Source organism: Neurospora tetraspora (assembly GCF_033439725.1).
Source record: "Neurospora tetraspora strain CBS 560.94 chromosome Unknown B0H65scaffold_6, whole genome shotgun sequence".
NCBI classification, from domain to species: domain Eukaryota; kingdom Fungi; phylum Ascomycota; class Sordariomycetes; order Sordariales; family Sordariaceae; genus Neurospora; species Neurospora tetraspora.
In genome coordinates this window covers 1,475,670-1,489,490 of record NW_026944388.1, presented here as the reverse complement: position 1 = coordinate 1,489,490, position 13,821 = coordinate 1,475,670, and the positions used below count along the sequence as shown (strand labels likewise).

General features: G+C 54.0%; 6 protein-coding genes across 6 annotated transcripts; 4 read left to right on the top strand and 2 right to left on the bottom strand.

Moving 5' to 3' along the window:
- Positions 1 to 688: 688 nt before the first annotated feature.
- Positions 689 to 2,657, top strand: B0H65DRAFT_431176 (polyadenylation factor subunit 2; the record flags this gene model as incomplete). Its single annotated transcript, XM_062824929.1, has 2 exons — positions 689 to 829; positions 885 to 2,657. The coding sequence occupies 2 exons, from the start codon at positions 689 to 691 to the stop codon at positions 2,655 to 2,657; spliced, it is 1,914 nt and encodes a 637-aa protein (XP_062679334.1).
- Positions 2,658 to 3,379: 722 nt separating this feature from the next.
- Positions 3,380 to 4,768, bottom strand: B0H65DRAFT_257775 (mitochondrial nuclease). The gene has a single exon (XM_062822578.1). The coding sequence runs from the start codon at positions 4,499 to 4,501 to the stop codon at positions 3,521 to 3,523; it is 981 nt and encodes a 326-aa protein (XP_062679333.1). The 5' UTR covers positions 4,502 to 4,768; the 3' UTR covers positions 3,380 to 3,520.
- Positions 4,769 to 5,816: 1,048 nt separating this feature from the next.
- Positions 5,817 to 7,907, top strand: B0H65DRAFT_257754 (Zinc/iron permease). The gene is made up of 3 exons (XM_062822577.1): positions 5,817 to 6,177; positions 6,233 to 6,363; positions 6,443 to 7,907. Exons 1-3 carry the CDS (start codon positions 6,102 to 6,104, stop codon positions 7,778 to 7,780), a joined length of 1,545 nt encoding a protein of 514 aa, XP_062679332.1. The 5' UTR covers positions 5,817 to 6,101; the 3' UTR covers positions 7,781 to 7,907.
- A 350-nt stretch (positions 7,908 to 8,257) lies between these two features.
- B0H65DRAFT_257673 (chaperonin 10-like protein) lies at positions 8,258 to 10,235 on the top strand. Its single transcript, XM_062822574.1, has 5 exons — positions 8,258 to 8,582; positions 8,850 to 8,904; positions 9,078 to 9,839; positions 9,903 to 9,995; positions 10,062 to 10,235. Exons 1-5 carry the CDS (start codon positions 8,495 to 8,497, stop codon positions 10,156 to 10,158), a joined length of 1,095 nt encoding a protein of 364 aa, XP_062679331.1. The 5' UTR covers positions 8,258 to 8,494; the 3' UTR covers positions 10,159 to 10,235.
- B0H65DRAFT_257708 (tRNA-splicing endonuclease subunit Sen15) lies at positions 10,175 to 10,989 on the bottom strand. Its single transcript, XM_062822576.1, has one exon. The coding sequence runs from the start codon at positions 10,778 to 10,780 to the stop codon at positions 10,313 to 10,315; it is 468 nt and encodes a 155-aa protein (XP_062679330.1). The 5' UTR covers positions 10,781 to 10,989; the 3' UTR covers positions 10,175 to 10,312.
- A 583-nt stretch (positions 10,990 to 11,572) lies between these two features.
- B0H65DRAFT_257681 (uncharacterized protein) lies at positions 11,573 to 13,495 on the top strand. The gene has a single exon (XM_062822575.1). The coding sequence runs from the start codon at positions 11,968 to 11,970 to the stop codon at positions 13,057 to 13,059; it is 1,092 nt and encodes a 363-aa protein (XP_062679329.1). The 5' UTR covers positions 11,573 to 11,967; the 3' UTR covers positions 13,060 to 13,495.
- Positions 13,496 to 13,821: the final 326 nt, after the last annotated feature.

The window sequence follows — 13,821 nt, the reverse complement described above, 5'->3', positions numbered from 1 at the left end:
GACTGGTTCACCACACGGCCTGTTCAACCAAACCACTAACACAACTCCAACAAAGAAGGAAGCCGCGCTTCAAGTGAAGTGAGTCTCTCCGTCCTTGAAAGTTCAGGGTGGAGCATGCAGCTAATGTACATCTAGATAACCTCACAAAAGTTCTGAGAATTACACGCGCTTAGGAGATACAAGCCATCATCTCAAACGCGACCACCAAGCGCGTCAGCATCAGAATTCAGTCGATTGATTATCATGTCATACGAGCCCAGGGGAGATCATGACAAGGGCTATGGAGGGGGAGGAGGCCACGACGGCCTTCCACCCCGAAATAGAGGCAGACGTAAGTTCATGCTTCGGACATAACCAAACTCTACCTCTAGTGAATATACCATGTACACAGCGCATGTTGGCCAGGCCTCATTCATCACAATGCTCTGTCTATCAATCACGATAGCGTCCCAGGTGACAACAGTTATCCGTTTGCTCCGTAATGGCGTAGCTTTTGTTGCCGACCATGGCCTGGACATCACCGACGACAATACACTCAACCTCGTTGACACTCATTTTATTCTCACCTCTCGTTCACCCGTTCCTAATCACCACCGCCATCATCTCACATCACCATCTCCGGCTGCCCCCGTGGCATCCTTTCCCTCATCTAGCTCGATAGCACCTGTCTTTCACACGCCGTTCGACAATGAAGAAACTGACCCCAGACTCAGGCCCCGTCACCGACTATGGTGCTTCAGTAGTTCACTACATGCGCCACAGGCAACCAAGATACCGGGGATCATATGCTGGTGAAGTTGAAAGGCCCAGCCCGAGTTATATCGTTGATGTGAGGACAAATGCGAACCACGAAACCACCGGATGCATGCTAATACCTGACATAGATGCTGCCACCATACGCCCGAGTCACCAGCCCAGCAGACTCCGTACCATCGCGGCATCTTCACTCTTCCCTGAACAAAATCAAGCACCCTATTAATGTTGTACGATGGACCCCAGAAGGACGAAGGTTGTTGACTGCCAGTAGCAGTGGAGAGTTTACGCTCTGGAACGGCACAGGATTCAATTTCGAAACGATCATGCAGGCCCACGATTCTGCCATTCGTGCTCTAGTATATTCACACAGTGACGACTGGCTCGTTTCTGCGGATCACGACGGTATCATCAAGTATTGGCAGCCAAACTTCAACAATGTCGAGAGCATCAGGGGCCATACAGACCCCATCCGTGACCTTGCCTTCAGCCCCAACGACACCAAATTCGTCACGGCTTCAGATGATCAGACACTCAAAGTTTTCGATTTTGCTGGCGGCTCAACGGATATGACCTTGACTGGGCATGGTTGGGACGCCAAGAGTTGCGACTGGCATCCCAGCAGAGGCCTGATCGTCTCTGGTTCGAAAGATCATTTGGTCAAGCTGTGGGATCCCAGGACAGGTAGATGCCTGACCACGCTTCATGGGCACAAGAACACCATCACCAAAACCCTCTTCGAGAGAGTGCAAGGAAACTGTCTGGCAACATCAGCCAGAGATCAGACAGCTCGCGTGTTCGACCTTCGAATGATGCGAGACATCGCCCTCCTCAGGGGCCACGAAAAGGACATTTCGACATTGACGTGGCACCCAGTCCACTCCAATCTCCTAAGCACCGGCGGCTCAGACGGCTCGCTATTCCACTACCTACTGGACGAGCCGAACACTGCACCCGACGGCTCGGTCATGCCGATTCCGGCAGTTTACGACAGCGCCGACCCTTCCTCCGCACCTGCCCAACCCATCTACCCAGCCCACAAGATCCCCTACGCCCACGACTTCGCCATCTGGTCGCTCGACTGGCACCCGCTCGGCCACATCCTCGCCTCGGGATCCAACGATCGCATCACCCGTTTCTGGTCCCGCGCAAGACCGGGCGAAGCACCCGAGTCCTTCAACGACCGCTATCACATCGGCGAAGCAGCAGCCGAAGCCCAAGGCACCTGGGACCGCCGCGGCGGCCGTCACATGCGGCAAGTCGAAGAGGAGCAGGAGCTGGAGGACGAGATGGACGGCCTGGTGGACCAGAAGATGCCCATCAAGGGGCAGCCCGGCGCCGGCGGCGGAATGATGCCCGGCCTTTCCTTCCCCAGCATCCCCGGCCTTCCTCTCCAGCAGGTTCCTGGCTCTGGCCCTGGCGGCGGCGGCCTTATCCCGCCACCACCCGTCATCCCCGGCGTCGGCGGTGCCGGCGGCGTGCCGCCTCCTCTCCCCTTCCCTATCCCCGGCATGCCCGGTCTACCCGCTGGTGTCGTCCCGCCGCCCCTTCCCGGCATGGACCTGAAGAACCCGCCCGACTTCAGCGCGATCGCGGAGATGATGAAGAAGGCCGGTATCCAACCGCCGCCGCCGCCGGGTGCTGGCGGTGGACCGATGCCCCCTCCCGGCATCCTGCCTCCTGGCCTCATTCCGCCCCCAGGCGCGGCGGGCTTCCCTATGCCCCCTCCTGGGTTCGCGCCTCCGCCGCCGATTCCTGGTGCTGTGATCCCGGGAGGAGTGACTCACCCTGATGGTGGAAACGACCAGTATGACTCGTCGGGCAGGAGACGTGCGCCGCTGCCTAGTCAGGAAGAGAGTCTGAGGATGGAGCAGAGCAAGGGCAATTATACGCGCATAAGATAATGGGAGATTGTGGAGGAGGTTGTGGAGGAGACATATTTTGCTTTAGAAATACTTGGCTTTAGAAATACTTGGCTTTAGAAATACTTGGCTTTTATCAGCTGTGTTATTCAGGTCGATGGTCTTGGTCAATCTAGCGCTGCTGAGGACATGACGGGCGGTGGATGTGCTGGGAGAACATGGGTGGCGAGTGTCTTGAAGGGACATAAGAAGGAAGCTATAGGAAAAGGGAAATATTCAAAGGCATGAGAGTAGATGTAATGATAAGGCTACCTGGTTATCCAAGGCTGATAGCGATAAATATGGTCTTGCTGGGTTCACTGACTTTCCGATGTCCCAAGTGCATCACAATGTTTTCCTCCTTTCCAATGTTATGAAGTTGTACGCTTATATCACTGTAGCTTAGGAAAAATGTGAATGATCTTGCTCCCTCCCGATGGGGTATAATTATAAACGCTAAACTATGCTCATGTATGATGCTATGCACAACCCGTCTATATGCAAGTATAAAGCCTCACAGCGGCCTTCTCCACTGTTCCCCATCATCAACCGCATGCCGGACCTCCGCCACCGCTACGGGCGGATTAGTGTTGGCTTGATAGATCGGATATGTTCGGGGTAGATGAACAGGTACAGAAGGGCCTGTTTAACCTTTGTCAAACCGACGACGGTTCCAACAAGAACAAACATGCCCGTCTATACTTGCTCATCGACCCCGAACATATCCGATCTATCGAGTTCGAAGCCAACACCAATCCGCCCCGTAAAGAAGTAGAGGTATATACAAGAGGGTATCTTGAATAACACCGAGCTTGCTACGACCCAACTCCCTCCTTCTCTTCCCCCATATTACGTGCATTCCCCCCTTACTGCTTCTTGCCAAAAGACTTCTGCCTCTCAGCATAGTCCTTAACCAGAACGGAGCAGTTCGTCTCCGCACACAGCCTCTTCCGCCTCTGCACCGGCAACTGGTGCGCAAACTCGAGACCGCTCGCCCTCTCGACCGCCTCCAGGGGCACCTCAAAGTCCTGCAGCGGCTTATCGTTGGGGATCTTGGCGTTGGGCAGCACAAACGCTCCCAGCGCAACGTTTCCGCCCTTCTTGCCGTCCTCGGCAAAGATGACCTTGTAAAAGTGCGTCGGCACCGCCACGTTGGGCGGCTGGCCGATCATCTCGTACTTGACGTACCACTTGTTATCTTGGGGGTCGCGCTTGGGCAGGTACAGGGGACCCGTGACGATGCGGACGGAAGGGTACTGCTTCGTCAAGCGACGGCAGAAATCCTCAAAGTGCGCCCAGTAGTCGCGGTTGAAACCCTCGCCGACTTGCGGGCACATGTTGGACAGGTAAAAGGTGTCGTCCATAGCGGCCTGCGACCACTTGCAGTCGGCGGCGGGAACCTGGTGCCCGCGATCGAAGCCGGAGCGGTAGTAGTCCTTGAGCTTGCCGCGGAACTTTTCGGGGATCGCGTCGTCCTCGACGAAGGTCGACTTCTTGCGGTCGCCGTTGGACATGGATAGCGACTCGGGCGTGATGTGCTCGACCGTCCAGTGCGGGTTCTTGGTGCGGCGGTCGTACGAGGACACGAAGCCTTGGCGGGTCGCGAGGTCGGCGACGGGGCCCGGGAAGCCGTACTCGAAGAAGGCGGAGGGGTCGACGATCTTGTCACCGCTGAAGACCTGGCTGGCAGGAACCGGGCCCGGCTTAGGAGGGGCAACGGGGACGGGGGCGTTCAGCGAGGTGGTGTCGACCTTCTTGTCGCTTTTGAGGGAGAACATGGCGGCGGTGGCCGCGGCACCACCGGCGGCGCTCACGGCGGCAATAACGGCGAGGGTAGCTTTCGACATGGTGAATAGCTCTCGTGGGGTCTCCTCCTAGGTAGACTCGATGGGCCTGCTTGCGGTCGTGTTGCGGCGCAAGGTACTTGTCGTGGGCTTGAGGTGGGTGAGGTGGTGATGGGATTCGGACTGAGGAGTTGCAAAGGTGAAGAGGTCCGATGTTAAACTTTTAAATTTCCCACGATCCGCGACCCGCCACTTTGCGACTCGCGCTCCCGCGGTATCTCGGGCAGCAAGGGACACCCGACCCAGTGACCCCGGCTCCGGGCCCCGGTTGGTGACACGGCGACGAGAGTGGGGAGGCCAACGTTTACCCCACGTGCCCTCGGTGCCCACCGGGCAACCACTACACTGTACGGTACCACATCACAAACACATGGACTTGCCGTTATGTGAACGGGTTCTTCATCTGGTAGGCAGAGACATGGAGATCAAATGCTGTCCAGTCCCTTGGAGGTATAACTTGTGATGGTGCCTGACATGGACCATTTTGCCAACCGTTCCGACGGATCATAGTTTGGTAGAGGTATGTATGGACCAGTACTCTTCTCGATATTGGAAACATGAGGCTAGAGAAGATACTAGATCAAATAGCACCTATTAGAAAGCCGAATTGTTGAGACTCACAATGGATAAAAAGAGAAACAAAGTGGGGATTTGTTGTCAACAATGCCAAGATGGGGACCTATGATGGCATTGAGATAGTGCTCCCCTCAATGATCCTTGTCCCTTTCGCTGCTTCTTATCAAGCACGAACGGACGGTCCTTGTTAAAAGCCTGCGAGAGCCGCAATTGTTCGCCTTGACAACCTCAGCCTGGATATCTCCAAATCAATCGACTTCGACGTCAAACATCGGCTGTAGCAGATCCTGTCAACTTATCAACTCGCGGCAGTCTACAACAGCTCCAAGGCTGCAAGTTCCCACCGGCATCCGCCCTGCGTAGCTTCCCGTCTCCGCACTCGGCGCCCCAGACACCTGCACTCCATACGTACCTACCGCGATTGACAAAAATTCTGACCGATTGACTTTCTTCCATCCAATCTGATCACCTGCTTACCTTCACAACGCCAACAGCCCATCCAGGGGCGGCTACCGTGAGCCAGCAAGGTCCTCAATACTAGCACACACCATCTCTTATAGAGTTTTCCATCTACAAACGCCGGTCCGGATCAACAATCTCAGCCAAACACAAACCCACCGTCCCAGGGACAAAGAGCAGGCTCCAATTGATTGTCCTGTGTCATACATTGTCTGGGCTTGGGTGTGGCCGTTGAGGTTCTCAAACACGACCTGCTAGTTTCCGCCTACGCCTGATCTTGCCTCGCCGCCTTTTCCATCCCAACACCATCTTTATCGAACTGGTGACGCCCTCTCGTCCATCCGACTTCTGCTGACGCCGACTCCCCCTTCTTGGTCCTCCTCGACGAATACCGATATATATACGATCCTGACAGTTACTCGACTGTTCCTAGCTCCGACCAGCAGAGTTATCGATCCCCGTCTCCCCTCCATGCCATACACGCCGTCCTGGGAGTAGAAGAGACTGCGGAAACCGACTGCAGACGAGCGGCGCCAACGACAATCGGGCAACCTCCGATTCCCACCCAATGTCTGCCACAATGCTTACAACCGGGATCGACAATGACACCCGAGGGTGGATTATGACCGCCGTGAGCGGCTTGGGTACGTATCCATCACCTTCCATTGTCCCTTATCCAAGCTGACCAGCAATTCCTAGCATGCATGCTTGGATCAACCATCATTTGCATCGATGTCCCCATCCGCTTTTTCAACATCAAGAGCAAGTTTAGTATACAGGAGAGCAATGTCTTCATATCAGGCTCGTTGAGTCTGAGTTTCGGGGTTATGGTGAGTATGCCTTAGACCTGGTTCTAGTGGCTTTCCTCGACATTACAGGAACATAGCGAGCTAACTATTGGATGTACAGATGTTTTCGGCCTTGTTTAGCCTGCTTCCATCTGCTTTGCGATACCTCACTAAGGACGGGCGGGACGAGAAGACCGCAGGCCTCATCAACATGGGCTGTTACATCGCTGGCTTTTTCGGCATTCAGGTCGTCTCCCGAGTCCTCCATCGATTTATACCCTCCCACGTTGTTGGGTGCGACCATTCTCATTCCCATAACCCACACGCAAATGCGCATGATCATCATCACCAGCCGCCTTGGGCGAGCCGCACCCATGGACAGTCAGTCAGGACGCTATCCTCGGAATCTCCAGAAACACCAACCATGGTCGAAGCGAATGGACATGCGACCGAATCAACTCCCCTCCTCCCAACCGAAACCGATCACGAGGCGCAGCCGAATTCTCCAGTCAGGCCTAATCCTCTTGGTCATTCTCATGCCATTGGAAGGCAGGCCCGCAGCACTACTGGCATCCAAAGCAGACGGCCATCCGTACGGCAGATGACGAGCAGAGTACTATCATTTGTTAAGGACACCAAGGTTCACTGCGATGGCGATGGCCCATGTTTCGGATATACGGATCCTTGTGGGCAGGAGTGCTTCAGACACATTGGTACACGCTCTAACCAGCCTGGACGTTTCGCCACCTTCCCAGTTATACGCTCCGGAGGCTCCGTGGGTACGGGCGAGGTACCGGAATCTCTCAACGGTCCCATATACCAAGTACGGAGTCGAACAATTTCCAGAGACTCGTCTGTCGGTTACGCAGATCATGCCGACTACGATGGACACCACGATCATCACGAAGATGACCATGATGACACTTGTTGTTCAGCGGTAGAGGAAGATATCGAGGCTCAACACCACCATCATGTACCGACGAACGCCTTCCTCTCCATTGGCCTGCAGACCGTCATAGCCATTGCGCTGCACAAGTTCCCCGAGGGCTTCATTACCTACGCCACCAACCATGTGAACCCTTCACTCGGACTCAATGTCTTTATGGCCCTGTTCGTTCACAACATTGCCGAGGGATTCTCCATGGCCCTGCCGCTGTACATGGCCCTGAACAGCCGGTTCAAGGCCATTGCCTGGGCCACACTGCTAGGTGGTCTCAGTCAGCCAGTGGGCGCCGGAGTTGCAGTGCTCTGGTTTAAGGTTGCCAAGCACAGCAACATCACCATCAACGGCACGGCGTACGGATGCCTGTTCGCTGTCACCGCGGGTATCATGACCAGCGTGGCGCTGCAGCTGTTTTCGGAGAGCTTGAGTTTGACCCATAACCGTAATATGAGCATATTCTTTGCTTTCCTGGGCATGACCATGCTTGGGGTTTGCGACGCCATCGCCGACGAGTAGAACCGCAACTCCCCTTTTTTGAATACGTTTATAGACGGAAGACTACATGACTACTAGAACGAATTTTGAAGTGGTCTTTGTCTAATTGGCGTTCTTGACTTGGATCAGGGGACATCATCGCATGAAGTTTTTACGATAATGACAATTGGGAACAAATACAACGGTCGGTCACGGGGCGTTTTGGGAACATTGGACATTGGAGAAGTCATGACTTTTGACATAGGAAAAGGAAGCGGCGGGTTTATTGCTAGCGATGAAGTTTGTGATATATCTAGTATTAAGCCTATTGAATATCAATAACTTGGACGTCGTCTCCTACGTGGTGCCGAAACAAGACGAAATCTGAATGCCACGCGCTACTCCACTTCAAGCCGGTGCTAATCAACCCCCGCCCTCACAGCCCCGAATTTTCCCCGCCTTCTACGATTCTCCGAGGTCGCTCGCTGGAGCCAAGTCTACCAAGTACATGTCAATGGTGTGGTCACTGTGGTCACTGGTGTGGTGTACATATCTAGATCTAACCTCGGGACTAAACATTCATAGAGCCGATCGGATATTGGCGGGTATAAAGTCTCAGTGAGATATCATCATCATCATCTCCATTGTTTATCCTCTACAACACAATTTCTGGAGTCACCACCAAAACACAAGCATACTGAAAATCAACATACCAATTTTGGCCTGTGAATACCAAGAAATCAAAAAACACGGAAAATGTCGACAGAAGCAAAGAAGACAATGAAGGCCGTGGTCTTTGAGGGACCTAAGAAGGTTTCTGTTCAGGAGAGGCCTATTCCTGAGTGTAGGTTTTCTCTTTATCTTTTCTCCTCAGTCACGCTCTACTAGTACTCACTCAAGGGGATACATACGATGTGGTTATCTTGTTGTATATCACTTGAGCTGCCTGCCAACTCGAGCACAAGCTTGGTCGTCGGCATAAGGGGGTTGTTTCTGTTCAAGTTGATGGGACTGACTGACTGACTGCAACTCAAACCACCATCTACATCAATCATCATAGGAGTCTTTGTGTTGTGAGGTTAGCTGACGAGAGTGTATTATACATGAGCAGTACAAGACCCCAGGGACATCATTGTCAAGGTGCAGATGACTGCTTTGTGTGGCTCGTAGGTCTTTTACTTTTATTCTTTCCATTTTTATAAAGCCTCAGTATAATCAAGCTACCTCTACTCCTCTACACCCCATCATCACGTACCCTACCACCTACCAACCTACCAACCTACTTCCACACCCCCATTTAACAACCTCCCGGCATAAAGCTAAACAAACCCCCCAAAAGTGAACTCCACACCTACCGCGGCCGCGAGTCCTCAACCCCAGGTTTCATCATGGGCCACGAATTCACCGGCGTCGCCCACCTCGTCGGCTCCGCCGTCACCACCATCAAAGTAGGCGACAAGGTCGTCGCCCCCTTCACCATCTCCTGCGGCACCTGCTTCTACTGCCTCCACGGCTTCTCATCCCGCTGCGCTTCTTCCCTGTTGTTCGGGTCCCCCGGGCTCGACGGCGGCCAAGCCGAGTACGTCCGCATCCCCCTCGCCGACGGGACCGCGGTCGTGGCGCCCCCCGAAATCGAAGATGAGAGGGCGCTGGTGTTGATGGCGGATATTTTCCCCACGGGGTATTTTGGGGCCAAGAATGCGTTTGGGTTGATGCATGGTTTGAACCCCCAAGAGGCGACGGTGGTGGTGGTGGGTTGTGGACCCGTGGGACTGTGTGCGGTTGTGAGCGCGTTGGAGTATAAGCCTAAGCATCTGTTTGCTGTGGATTGTGTGGAGAGCAGGTTGGCGTTGGCAAAGGAGTTGGGGGCGGAGCCGTTGAACTTTGCGGACGTTGAGAAGGGTGGGTTGGGCATGGATGGGATGGTGAAGAGGGTCAAGGAGGTGACGGAGGGGAGGGGCGCGGATGCGGTGGTTGAGGTGGTGGGCAACAGGTCGGCGCTTAAGACGGCGTATGAGCTTTTGAGGCCGTTTGGGGTGATTAGCAGTATTGGTGTCCAGGGACATTATGATTTGCCGTGGACGGGTGATGATGGGTATAAGTGAGTTTTTCCCCGTTTTGTATCCTGATATGATGGAGGATGGATTGGCTAATCCGGTGACAGCAAAAATCTGAGAGTACAGATGGGCCGGTGCCCGGTACGGTCCATCTTCCCGGAAGCGTTGGAGGTGATGGCTAGGAACCAGCACAAGTTTAGGTAAGTCCCGCTCTATGTGCTTCGTACAAATGTTGATACAAAATGCTGACCAGCTGTCGCATATAGCTTCATGTACGACAAGATCATGCCCCTTGCCGAGGCTGTCGAGGGATATGATCTCTTTGATAACATGAAGGTACAGAAGGTGATCTTCACGCCTTGATAGGGAGGCATGTTCTCTGCGGGCCGTAGATGTCATACGCATGGGTAGAGTATCCGGAGCAGATCAGATAGCCTAGCCATCTACAAGTACTTCCACAGACAGACACCACCGCATTACACTGACGGATGTAGAACTTTGTTGTGCCTGGTAACTCTCAGTTCTGTCTGGGCTTCACGAGGCCGTTGTGCATCCAGTAATACGTAACAGTTGAATCATCCTGGACGGTCGCGAGCAAGATGCGCTTGCCACGCTTCGGGCCCCTCCACAACTGCCACTGAGCATCCTCGTTGGCGTTCACAGATTCACCTCCGGGAGGGATGGCTGTGATGGCATCAAAGACGGCCGCGAAGTCGCTGATGGACCACTTCTCAGCCAGGTGAAGTGGTAGGACCCATTCAAGCTCAGGCTCCTGGGGGATACGCTCGTTCAACTCCTTCTCGGCCTTGATGATCTCGATCTGCTCATCGGGGTGCACATAGAGACGCTTTGGCGGGAGTCCGTAGAGGAGAGGTCGAGGGAGATTGTCCTGGGTGTGTATCTTGACCTGGGTCCAATCGTGTTGGTTCTCCAGGTTGTTCACCACAACCTTTGTGAGAGCTTGGAGGTGTTGATCGACCGACATGTTGGCGATAATTAGACAGTCTTGCGTTTGGGGTGACTGACCGACTGTGTGAGAGGTCAAGTTGTCGAAGCTTGTGAAGATGTCCAGTCTCGGTTCATTTTTCCGAGTCTGTTTGGCTGTTGGCGGGGTTGATTCCGACTCCAATTTTCAGTGGGTCTCACCCACAAAGAAGCCTGAACCTGAAGGGACGCGATCAGCAAGGGTCCCCTATCGGTGGGGACAGTGGGTCACTGAAGATCAGTCGAGCCTGGAACATGAGGCCGCTGGCCGCCGAAATACGACAGCATGGACTTTGTCTGAATGGAATGATTCAGATGTTGTCCCCATATCATCTTCACATCACCTCCCGTCGACACGACAAATTCCAACGCTTTTTCCGAGTCAGTCTGTGATCTGAAGCTTTACAGACACATGCGGCATGACATCACCGCTACGTCGGCCGGTGTTTGATCCCGTCAAGCCAGCTTCGTTCCACCAGCTCCCAGTGAGCAGGCCGAGATTACAACGGGAAAGGTTCACCAATGAAATGAGGGTCCAAGACATTTCTGTTGGGCAGGTCTTTCTGGGTTTTTGGAGGATGGGTGTGACGACGGGGCTGAGTGTCTGCTCGGCAGGTTCCTGGGCTCTGGCTGCTACGTAGTGGCAGTTAAGGTTGAGGTCTGGCCCGTCACTCGCCCCCCAGCCGCCGTTACCTCAGGCGGTTTTGTTGTGTCGACTTCCTCGCTTCCTTTTCTGCCACTTGAGCAGTTGCATGGACGCGGGTAGTCGGTGCGTCCTGTGCAAGTGAGGTGACCCTCCTGTGTCGTCAGTTGCAGCCGGAGGTACTTACCGTGCCCTTTGAAAGGGTGCAAGTTGGTTCTGTGACGACGATTGCTATCGGACCCTTTGACCTCTCGGCCGCCCCTTCATTTTTTCCCCTTCCTCATCCTCCTCCTTCCCCATCAACCGTGCTCACAATGACTGTCTCTCGTTTACTTTGAGACAGTAGAATATAATCCGTCTCCGATCCATCCCCTACCATCTTCTTTCTCATCTTACCTTCTACCTGTTTGCATTATAACCAAGCATTAGTTGTTTGCCCATTTACGAATACCAAGTACATAATCCTTAATCAACCCCCGCCACGCTTCAATAACCACGGCCGCCAACAGCTCCCTTCGATTAACGACTTCCTCAAAGAAGTTGCGATGGTTCAAAGCAACCATGCCGCAGCCGAGGGCCTAACCCACCCCAACGACAATCTATCTCCTCACAATGACCGAAATACGGAGAACTTGAAACCAGTCACATCAGGACAGTCACTCGCAAGCCGCCAAGTCTCACAGCAAACCGACACCATGAAGCCTGCTCGATTATCATCAGATGATGTCACCTTAGCAGTGCCCGCAGAACGCGTCGCAGAAGAGACAGATTACACACGGCCTTTCGACAATGGCTACCACTTCCCACCCAAGTACTCCTGGCAGGAGTCCACAAAGCAAGGGCTCGCCTCGTTCTGGAAGTTCTTCACGACACCGATGGGAGCCTTCTGGACATTCTACGGTCTTAACGTGGTAGCCTGGGGTGGCATGCTATTCCTTCTGATCTGCAACGCCGCGCCGGCCATGTGCCATCCGACATGCAACGACATCAACTCGCCTAGGCGGAAATGGGTTGAGTGGGACTCGCAAGTCCTCACGGGACTGTTCTGCGTCACTGCGTTCGGACTGGCGCCATGGCGCTTCCGGGATCTGTGGCTTCTGATGAAGTACCGGATCAAGGGGCAGCAGGAAGGCCTCCTCAGGCTCGCTGGGATTCATCGCAGCTGGTTCCGTCTCCCGGGCACGGAGGAGCTGTCTCCGGATATCGGACCGGACAACCTCCCGGCTGATGTCCCCAAGCAGTGCGTTCCTATCCCGCAGGAGAAGATGCCCAACGCTCCCTTGACGGGCGTTCGAGCGCCGGCCACCAAGGTTTGGAAGATGGACTTTATGATCTGGTGCATGGTTCTCAATACCTTGGCTCAGGTCGGTCTGTGTGGCATCATGTGGGGTATGAACCGGTATGACCGCCCGAGTTGGTCAACGGGATTTCTGGTGGCTGTCGGCTGTATCATCGCTATGGTCGGTGGGCTGGTTATGTTCTTTGAGGGAAGAAAGGTGAAGAGGATCGAAGGTGTTCCCTGCAGTGAGCGAGATTTGCAGAAGCTGGCGCAGGATAAGGAGTTGGGCATTTTGCACTACAACAACATCGGCGACAAGAAGCCCAAGAAGAAGAAGCAAAGCGATCCTGAGAAATAGGGAGTTCTTGGCAGAGGCATTCGGCATTTGGGTTTTGGGACCAGGCGTTATTCGGAGGAATAAGTTTCGCAGCAACCCAGGAGGTTGTTATGACGGGAGTTTGGGAAAGGATAGGGAACATTGTTATGTTGTATGGGATACCCCTTCTTTGTGAGAAGATGACATGGAAAACAGAACACGATAGGTAGTTACGGCTAGTAATATGTATGAAGAGCCATATGGAACTCGCGAGCAGAGATCGCCACGGGCATCTCACAGTTCCAGGCACTGCATGAACAAGGTCAGAAAGTGAGGCGGTGAATATCTGGATCTGTCTCTCTCTCTTCAGGCTGTCCGCGAATATTCCCTGCCCTCAGCACGGCCCCAAACACATGACAATCATATACGTAGATATTCCTACGTAATCATTCTGTTATTGGATGCACCATACATAGTCAGTTGAGCATGTAAAGCAGCAAGGGGTTGGGGCATTGTGGCTTGAGATTCGAGATTCACGGAGGAGAACACCTTGATGACCTCTTCCGGCCTATTCAAGCCACAGCGACCAACCTCAAGGCGTGTCCCCGCCTCTGTTCCGCCCGGGCGTTTCACCACTGAGGCCCTGTGGATATCCGCTGTGGAAATGATCGGCGGGCGTTTATCTGGGGTGCCGCAAGTGCCGCAGTCTAAATGTCCGCTGAGGACGTCAGCCTTGGCACCCGCACCCTCCCAGCGCACCGCTCCACTCCACGTTTGTCACCCACCCGACCCGACCTTCTGTTC